A 9,960-nucleotide genomic window follows, 5' to 3' on the forward strand; every position below is an offset into this window, starting at 1 on the left:
GGGGGGACTGGGGGAGTGGGCAAGGCCAGTGGGTGTCCCACCCATAGTCTCCTCCCCCAAGCCCTTACTTATCGGCATTGGAGCCCTACTGCTGAAGCACGCTACCTGGCAGGCAGTATGCTTCAGCATCAGGGCAAGGGTCAACCACAGAAATGCTCTGGCAGCCAGAGTGGTTTTGTGGAGGACCCAGCCTCCAGTTGCCTCAGGGAATGGTCTCCTGCCCCACTTTTTTAACTCTGGTTTTTTTTTTTTTAGACCTCTGGATATCCAGGGGTCTAATTTTACCCACACGCTGCAAACTTGCAGCATGGGGAACGTTTTTTCGTTCCCACGTGTGCCTGTTGACCTGTCTCAAAGGGGTTTGAGACAGGGCAAGAGGCACATACGCACTCATCTGGATGTGCCCAGGGTGTCTAGATAGGCATCAAGGTTTTGAGAAGTGTATTTGAATAAAATCAAAGTTTTTTTTTTTATACCCTGCCCCAAGATTTACCAATTTGTAATTATTAGTGAAAGTTTAAGGGCAAAATCCAAATAAAATGAGCTTTCCCACTTTGGCCAAAATACCCAACACAATTTATTTTAACTACCAGTTTGTGCGTGCTTTTATTTCCCCTCATCACTAATGTCTCCTGCACATTGTAGCTGAGCAACGTGTGTGTGTGTGTGTATATGTATATATAATGTATACGTGTGTGTGTGTGTGTACACACACACACACACACACATATCACAAGGTTTTCCTATGAACCTAGACTCTCATGTATTATATCCTAATAAAATTAAAGACTGCCAGTCCTTATCTTCTTCTTAAGAGTAGGTTAACCAGTAGAGAACAGTAATAGGGGAGTATATATTAAATAGCTTAGCTACAAGAAGCCACGTCAAACAGAAACTGTTTTTTTCACTACACTGCATACCAGTACCTCATCTCTGTGATGATCAGCCAAGTTGTAATGTCTTATGGACACCAACCTAGCTTGCAGAGCACCTATAGTACATGCATTATAGATAACAATTACACCCTAAGAACAGGATAAAGGAAAATTAATATTGCAAAGTCAAGTGCTCAAAAGTTAAGAAATGGCAAGACATAGATTCCTGTGTAACTGTTTTTCATGAGATGTGTTTTCCCTGTTCTTCTCTCTCTTACAGAATCTAATCCCCCTCTTCTTGCCCAGCCAAAGTCAGCCATCTCTGTCTACTCCTTGACTCTCAACTCCAGTTCCTTTGCCCAGCCAGTCCCAGTGTCTTCTTCTGACTGTCTTCTTCTGACTTGCACAATTAGTCATAGACTTGTGTTGTCAATATCTAGTTAAAGGTTCTGATGCTCGGCCCCAGAATGACACAACTGAGACTTGCAGTTACAGGAAAAGTCCTAGTGAGCCCATACAAAAGATCACTTACTTTGTGGGGACAGTGTGGGCACAGAATGGGAAGCTGTTAGAAGCTGGAGCTAAATATGGAATTTTCAGAGATTTAGCTTAAATTGAGTGTAAGTGGTTTCTACCATATTAGTGCAAATCCAAATTATTAAAAGGCTTTTACTTAGTCAAACTTGGGTAGATTTTTGCAGGAACAACAGCTAACACATTCCTGACACAGGCCACCTCCTTGCCAAATTCCAGGTCCCTGTTTTAAAGCATCATCCTAAAAAGGTCTCAAGAATTTTCTTCACATCCTGTTTCTTTTTTTCTGAAATAAGATAAGCTGGAATGTTGCATATTGCCTAAATTTTTAAGTCTGAAACAGTTCTTGCTTTTCTTAGTTTAGTATTAATTATTAGGATGTTATTCAGTTATACTGCTAAAGAAACCAAAAACGTGTTCATCTTTTTTTTAACAGACGACTGGCGCACTACAGCCCTTTCATTCCTCAGTATACCACATCCAGACTGCTCACACAGATACATACTCTGGAACAGTAATATCTCATATTCTCATTGGATTATATGAACCAGCTTCACTAATGAAAATTTCTTCTTTGCTGAAAGGCATTATGAGGCGTGTGTATGAAGTTATCGATATAGATGTACAAGGTGATTGTTTAGTATGACAATGTCCTTTGGGGACCTTTTTCAGTGATGTTATTCTTGTGTCCCATTGATTTTCATGAGAACTATATGGTGGAAATTTTTAAATAGGTGCGTCTAAAACACCCACTTGAGAGCAAAATAAGTTTATAATTAGTAGTATTTTGGATATCAGTATTTTGGATATCAGTATTTTGGTGGGGAATGTTCTTGGTTGCTCAAGAAACAATACAATTTCATAATAATGTAGCACATCTTTATGTTTATTTTAAATATAAAGACATATTGTCCTGAATTAGGGACAAAATAGTAAATATATTATAGTTTATTATTCTTTAATAAAAATGTCAAGGTACACTTGGAAAACAGACATGCTTTCTATTTTACAGACTTGTTGCAAGTCGGATGAGTATTTCTAGTCCACTAATTGCTATACTGAAATAGCTGCTTAATATTTAGAGCACGTTTTTGGATCCTGTCATTTTTTCATATGATTGAGCTAACAAATATGGCTATTTAAGTACTGGAATATTTAAGCTCCAAAATATTCATGGCTAGACACTGCTTTCATAAACTGCCCCCTAAAAGAATAATGCTTGCTTATCTGTGAAGACTCAGTCTAACTACTACAGAGCTCAATGCAAGGATCTTCAGCAGTTTTAGTAAGTGTAAAACTGTGCCCTAGAATTGTAAGAAAGGGCTACACTAATTGTCAAGTTTGTCAAACAATCTTGAGGTCATATAAATAGAATAGATCTGGAAGTGGTAGAATTGGATCAGAGCTGGTGCTAGGAAAGTACTAATAATGAAGGTCTATGTTGCAGGTGCACACTCTCCTTCATGGCCAAACCATGGGGCATGGGAGTGATGACAAAGTGCATTTTCCTTTCCTCCATGAAGTTCTTGTGAGTGCCAAGAACTTCATGGAGAACATAGCTGTGCAGTGGGATCTCTGGGTGCAGAGGCAAGAGAGGCAGGAAAGAGATTCAATTGAAACTAGCATTCCTCTATTCCTCCGTTCTTTTGCTTCCTCTATAATGGGCACTGAATTAGACACAAGCCATGAACACTCTCCAAAGTCAAACATCCTTGCATAATTTATACAGAAAATTGCTTCATTGTGGAATTAGCCTTGAGAATGAAAAACAACTCTTTCAAAGTAGGGGTTTTTCAATTGCTCGTAGCCCAGTTTTTTATTTCAGTTACTCCTACACAGAGGTAGGGTTACTTCAGGTTCACATTTGCATAGTTTGGTTCATAGTCTGGATTTACATGTGATGAATCTAAATACTGCTCTTAGGATACCTGTAAATTCCATCCTAAATTGAATTCCTCTCCTTAGATGTAAATGAATGTTCGTATGCTGAACTCAATGCATGCCCCAGAAAAGAGCTTTGCAGGAACATGGAAGGTTTTTACAGTTGTACATGTGAGCATGAACACGTGGACACAAACTCTAGCCATCTGAGTGGAGGATGTAAAGGTAGGAAACATGGGTTTAATTTTCCCTTTTTTCCGCCCGGAAGTAGTGAGCACCCATGTGGGGGATGTTCTAACACACCATCAGAAGCCATTTGCAAGCCATGATTTTTTGCAGCACAGTTTTTCTCTGTTCTCTCTTGAGTTGTCATTGGTGGATTACAGAGGAGCTGGAAGTTTGCTGCTTTGCTGCTAATCATTTTACATCCCTGTCCTCATCTCACATTCCCAAGCTATCTCTTGTACTTTCCTATTGCCTAAAAACTTAGCTGCCCCCAGTCCATCTGCCAAAACCTTAGCTTCAACTCCTGGGAACTTCTAAGGTCAAATCATCCACTGCCAACGTTTCTTCCTGGAACCAACGCAACAAAACGTTTAGGCATCTGCATAGAGCCTACAGATTTCAGTTGAACTGTGTGCATTAAGCAGGTGAATTAGTTAGCAGGGCCATAGCAAACAGGTTTGTTATCCTTGGAGATATAAGATAGTTTTAAGGTATCAATTGGAAGAGGGAAAATATTATTATATTATGCATATTGAACTAGTTTAGTCTGAAGGCTTATAAGCTTTTGAATATGTAGAAGATTTTTATTTTGGCTATGTATTACTAGATAATTTGTTTTGCTTATTAATTTCCTTTTTTCCTAGACATGATAGAGTCTACTCCAAGATCAGCTTTGGATCCAGTTAGTACTAGCAATAGTTCTGTCTCTCTAGATAATTCAACAATTGTTCTGCCAAAATCTGAGAACTCTACTGATTCAGAATGCTGTAAGTAACATTGAGTTTCATCACTTGTTCCTTCCCTTCTGTCCTGAAAATGATTGAGTTATGATATCTACAGTGACATCTGATGGAGAACAGTAACAAAGAGCCCCAAGAGATTAACCATTGTATACCCTAGTTTAATTCCCTTACTTAAGAAATATCCCGTGGACAAACTCTTTCCATTTTTCTTATGAGATCGAAAGGTTGTAAAGTCAGCTTTTGTCTAAATCACTGAGATGTTCACTGCTTTTGACTCCTGTCTTCATCCTCACCTTTAAACCCTCAACAGAGGGTTTAAATTAAAGTTATTTTAGAAAAGTAGATATGGCTGTTTGTACATGCCACAGGGATTTAATTCTCCCTAAATTGAAGCGATGTTTTCAAAAACCTACTGCTTCAATTTAGGGAGAATTAAACTGAAGTAAATCCCTGTGGCATGTACAAAAGGGTTGGGCCTGATCCTTACCTTCCTCTCTGGTGGTGGGGAGGGGAGGGTGAGCTGCCAGCAGGCCGAGTGGTCCCTGAGCTACAAGGGGGCCGGTGCTTCCCTCTAAGGTGGCAGCACCCCCCAGGCGGTACCCACCCGCAGGCACCCAGCCCAGGTGTTCCCGGGGGCACTGCTGTGGTGGGAAGCACCAGCTGCTGCAGCCATGGAGGGGAACACCAGGACCTCATGCAGCTCAGGTAGGCAGGCAGGCTCCGGGGAGGGAAAAAAAAAAGATCAGGCTCACTGATTTTTTATTTATTTATTTTCCTTCAGTTGAGCCTGCCTGCATGAGCTGCTGCCGGGCTGCCTGCATGGGCTTCCTGTACAGCCCCTGAGCTGCACAGGGCCCAGTGCTTCCCTCTGCGGCTGTAGCCTAGCAAACTAAAACACCTTGGAAGTGTTTTATTTTGCTGTGTTTATCCCATTTATTGTGCAGTATGCTGACAGTATAAACAGCCACACCATTAAGGCGCATTATGCTGCTGACAGTGTAAACAGCCGCATCATTAAAGTGCTGCAAAAGGGCATTTAAACCACTTTAAAGGCAAATTTTGTGGTGTGTACAAAGGCCCTATATCTCCAGTCCTTAGGACTTACCTAGTAGGCAACTATCTTGGGAGACTGGAACTATATCTGTTTTGTTGAAACAGACCTGTTTTTAAGAAATTTTTATTCCGTCTTTTTCTGAAAAAGCTCAATCAGCTTTAAAAAGAAGAGCAGAAATTATGGTTTCTCGATGCCACATTCTCCAATTCAGTCCTGAGTGTTTGCTAAATAGAATGAATCCATATTCTTCTCTCACTTATATCACTGAAATTAGTGGTGTGACTTCAGGTATAAGTCAGGACAGCATTTGTCTGATAAATAAACCAATACAAATACAAAACATTTATACATATTTTATATATAATCATTATTCCATGGGCAATGAAGGCTTGTCTTGATGGATTCATAATTCTGCATCCTTACTTATGATGAGTAATCCCATCACTATCAGAATAGGTATTTGTATTACTGTAAATCAATCACAAGTGCTAGTGGCAAATGGAAAACAAATAATAACTGTTACATTAGTTATAAATGTATATAACTAATTGCTTTAATTGGGCCACTTAGGGCACAAAGGTTGACTCAGTGCAGGGGTGGCAGAATCTGGCTTTGTATATTGCAAAGAGCAGTTTTACCTTATTGATCATAAAAGAAGCATTTTGGATTTGTTTCCTTGGACAAAATGTTCCTTTCTCTTTTGATGAGTCTCCCCAATATTACTGTAGATTCTTCTGCAATTAGAAACCACAGAATCTTCAGTGTTACTAGTAACGGTTTTGAAGTATCCTGGAGTGTGAATTCCACTCTGAATCACACTTTCCAAGTTGAAGTTTTCAAGGGCAAAGATATCTTCAAAAGCATAGCAACTACAGAAATGAGAGTGGATGTGTCTGACTTGGAAGCAGGTATAATGTATTTGGTGAAGATAAGCTATGAAACTTGTGGAAAAACCATCATCTCCCAGCAAAGTGCTAAAACTAGTAAGTATCCAATTTGAGATATTTCATTTCTTTCTGTTCCCATTTTCTATGCTTTAATGATACTCCATTATCCCCTCAACACTCATTTCCATCTTTTTTTTCAAAACACTCTTCTTCTGTTAAGCCAATGCCAGTTCAGTACAGACAATCAGATGAGCAGGGCATATTCTGAGTGGTGTAGGTCGTTTATTATGCAGTTGATTAAGCAGTGCATTTGCTTGATGCTGACTCAGACAACTAGAGACATAAATCTAATGTAGATTGTGTGGAGTTACAGCTTGGCAGCACATTCAGCTGCCATTGATGCACAGCATATTTCCCATGAATTTTGAGGGTCGCCCTGCTTTTTCCTGTTTATATAGCTAGACTGAGGGATGAACAAGGAAATCTGGTGATATACTCAAGGTTATCAATTAAAGGCTTTTCTCAGAATACCACAAAGAAAGAGACTGTGTAGGTGAAGGCCAGATTTTGATGAGCTTGTGTTTGACAAGTTGGGGCCAATGGACAAGAGCTGTGTAAGGACACTTGCAGAGGCTGTGTTGTATTATCAGTAGACTAACTGAGGCGGGATGTGATTGGGGCAGTATTTCCAGGTACCATTTTTGTTGCAGGGCAGGGCGCAAAAGTAACTGTGGCTATCAACTGATGCTGCTCTGTACATTGTGGTTGCCCCAGGCACTGAGCTGCCCTCCTGTGCCTATGTGTATTACAGAGTTTCATACACTTGACTAATGTTACAAGCCCCTTGTTTTAAATTTATAAGGCTGTTTGGTTCCCATGTAAGCAAGATATGATTTCCTTGTCTGAATCAGATCAGAACCTACATTCTGTTAGCTAACCAACCCAATGTGTCAAGGTAAAAGTTAATCACTAGCAAGGGCAAGGGAGAAAATTCACCCCTGGTGGAATATTGAAGAATTAGCTGGTGTTGGTCAAAGTAGCTCTTTTAATTTTAATGAAGCTACACTGATTTATGCCACTAAGGCTTTTCTCTCAATTTGGCTTTGGACATAAGCCCAGATCTGAGACGTTAATATGGATCCTTCAGGTTTGATCAAACCATTTTCTCTTTTGCACTATCACTATTTTAATGTGTCTTATAGATGCCCAGATATTTGGGATTATAATAAGGATCCTGAACTATAATCTCACTGAACAGCTCCACAACACTAGTAGCTTGGAATATCAAGAATTCTCAAGATTGCTGCTTACTGAGGTAACACTAAACTCTGTGTGCGTAATCTTTCTATGTAGGATTAATTTAGTGTAATGGGGAAGATTTATACATGCACAGTAACCATTAGAAATTCTTGCACCATTTTCTTTGACTTTCATTTGACTGAAACAAAAGTTATTGGCAACTTAGGCACTGACCTTCTTATCACTGAAGCCAGTGAGAGTTTTACCTTTCAGAGGAGTGAATTAAAAACAGGAAGGTGGATGGACTTCTTCCTGAAAGATTTTTATTGTGATTATTAATTTTCCAGTAAGCTGATGTGAGGATTTTTAATGAATCTTTGACATGTTCAAGTGGCATCATATTCACTGTGTGATCCCTTTTTTAACCAAGTTTTACTTTTTCTCGGAGCTCTTTATCCTTCAAAAAGTGACTGGTCTGGATTTTTCTAGAACTTCATGCATTAGGTATGGACATACTATACCCTGTGAGTGTATATACATGAGATGCTATGTCACTGTAGTGATGAGCTACATCACAGCTAAATCACTGCACAGTCATTTAGTATTTGCTAAAGCAAGTACTAAATGCACAGTACCAAATACCAGCAGATACTGCACAGTACCAGGGGATACTGCAGTGCACAATCATTTAGTACTTGCTTTGGTTAAACCTGTAGCTAAAGCAAGTACTAAATGATTGTGCCATACCCTCCCCAGTACTCCACTGTCCCTGGGGTGCCTGGTCATTCTTAGATACTACATCGCCATAGCAGTGAGTACTGAAGCAAGTATTAAATGACTGTGCGGTACCTGCCAGTACTATATGACCACGTAGTACCAAATGCATAGTCAGGGGCACATGTAGACATGTCCAGTTTGTACTGATTCAGCAATCATGATTGATTAAATAAATCAACTTGTATCATGAAATTTGGAATCCAATGAGAAGTTCTCTAAAGCATGGGGAGTTTCAAATATGGCCTTCTGCTTCTAATCCATTTTATTGAATCAGGCCCAGATTATGAAGTTAAGATCATAATCCAAGCCCAGAATTTCCCCACAGTCAAGGTGATGTAGATCCATTTATGATTATAAGGGTAAAAAAGACAGTATATTGTGGGTCACATTTTTAAAAGAAGGCACAACAGCTGTGTCTCCATCCAGTTGGACACTTGCTCATGAAAAATGGGTAACTTTCTACTGAAAAATAATATAAAGTTTTCTGTAGCCATCAATGGCATTTGTAGAAAAGCAAAATGTGCATCAGCACTGAGAAAATGGCAGCAGTGCACTTTTGAACACACTGAAGGTGTTTTAGGTTAAAAAGTGCACCAGTGCTATTTTCTGTGCACTGATGTGCATTTTGTCATTTATACAAATGCATGTGATGCAGCGCTGGGCACATCAGCTTGTGTGCTCTGCAGACTTGATGAATCAAGTCTGCTCTGAGACATTGGACTCCTGGCACATTGGAACAAGCAAAGGTATGTGTATAAATGCCCCAATAGACCATGTAAGTGGTAGAGGCCATTTTCCATGGGTGTATCTATTTACTCAAGTAAAAACATATTTTCAGTGTAACACCAAGCCACAGGCTATTAGGTCACATACAAACATTCAGTTTCTCCAGAGAGAGCTGCTGCTCTCCCAGGAGAAACCACAACTTGTGGTTTCTCCTGGGAGAGTGAGTGTCTGTACCACTTACCCTTCTGAGAACAGCCACAGCACAACATCCCAAGGTACTTTCCTCCTGCCCTTCCCCCTTCCCTCCCCCAGGTAGACGGTGTGTCACTCAGGTTGGACTTTGCTACTCTAGCTGAGAAGGGAGAAAAACATGCAATTCCACCTTGTGCTGTACAGAGACACAGACTGATTTTAAGCAGTCTAGGTCAGCCATTCAGGGCTACATTGTGCATTGCTGCCATCTGTTGCCAGGTAGACAGCAGAGCACATTGAGGTGTGTGCACAGGCCACCTGACTTCACAGCATCAGCAGTGCAGCTCTCTCTGCTCTTCATCGGCTTGGTATTCTAATGTCTGATCAGGCATCACTGGATAAGCTTTTCTACATGGAGAACAACTCCAGAGACTTCTCCCTGGTCATTTGAGTATGTGTACACAGCCTTTGTCTTCATTGCCTCCTGAATGAGACCTGTCATACCACTGAAAAATAAGCTTTGCCTGTTCATTCCACTTTGCCTGTTCACTCCAAGCTTACAAATTTATGGAGTCAATAGCTTGGTGTGACCCCTAGTGTGCACCTCATCACCATGCTCTGGCTTGCTGACGGCTGTAATTCCACCAGCACAATACATAGCTCTATTTAGCTGATTGCTAGTAAAGTATAATTTATTGGTGGTGTCAGCGTTATTTCAAGTAACACAAAGAAAATAAATGTATTTCATAGATTTCATAGACATTAGGGCTGGAAGGGACCTTGGGAGATCATCGAGTCCAGCCCCCTGCCCAAAGGGCAGGAAGTCA

The 9,960-nt window shown here is 40.3% G+C and overlaps 1 protein-coding gene across 1 annotated transcript in view; it reads left to right on the forward strand.

Moving 5' to 3' along the window:
* The window catches only part of UMODL1 (uromodulin like 1), an 81,598-nt gene that overhangs the window by 26,377 nt on the left and 45,261 nt on the right, over nt 1–9,960 (forward strand). Inside the window, exons 5-9 of the mRNA XM_019557113.1 lie at nt 1,846–2,038; nt 3,375–3,515; nt 4,160–4,282; nt 6,041–6,295; nt 7,402–7,514. Of these exons, the coding sequence (XP_019412658.1) occupies nt 1,846–2,038; nt 3,375–3,515; nt 4,160–4,282; nt 6,041–6,295; nt 7,402–7,514 (825 nt within the window). The remainder of the gene's footprint in view (nt 1–1,845; nt 2,039–3,374; nt 3,516–4,159; nt 4,283–6,040; nt 6,296–7,401; nt 7,515–9,960) is intronic.

The sequence above is a fragment of the Crocodylus porosus genome, unplaced genomic scaffold, assembly GCF_001723895.1.
Source record: "Crocodylus porosus isolate Cpor-Errol unplaced genomic scaffold, CroPor_comp1, whole genome shotgun sequence".
Lineage (NCBI taxonomy): Eukaryota > Metazoa > Chordata > Crocodylia > Crocodylidae > Crocodylus > Crocodylus porosus.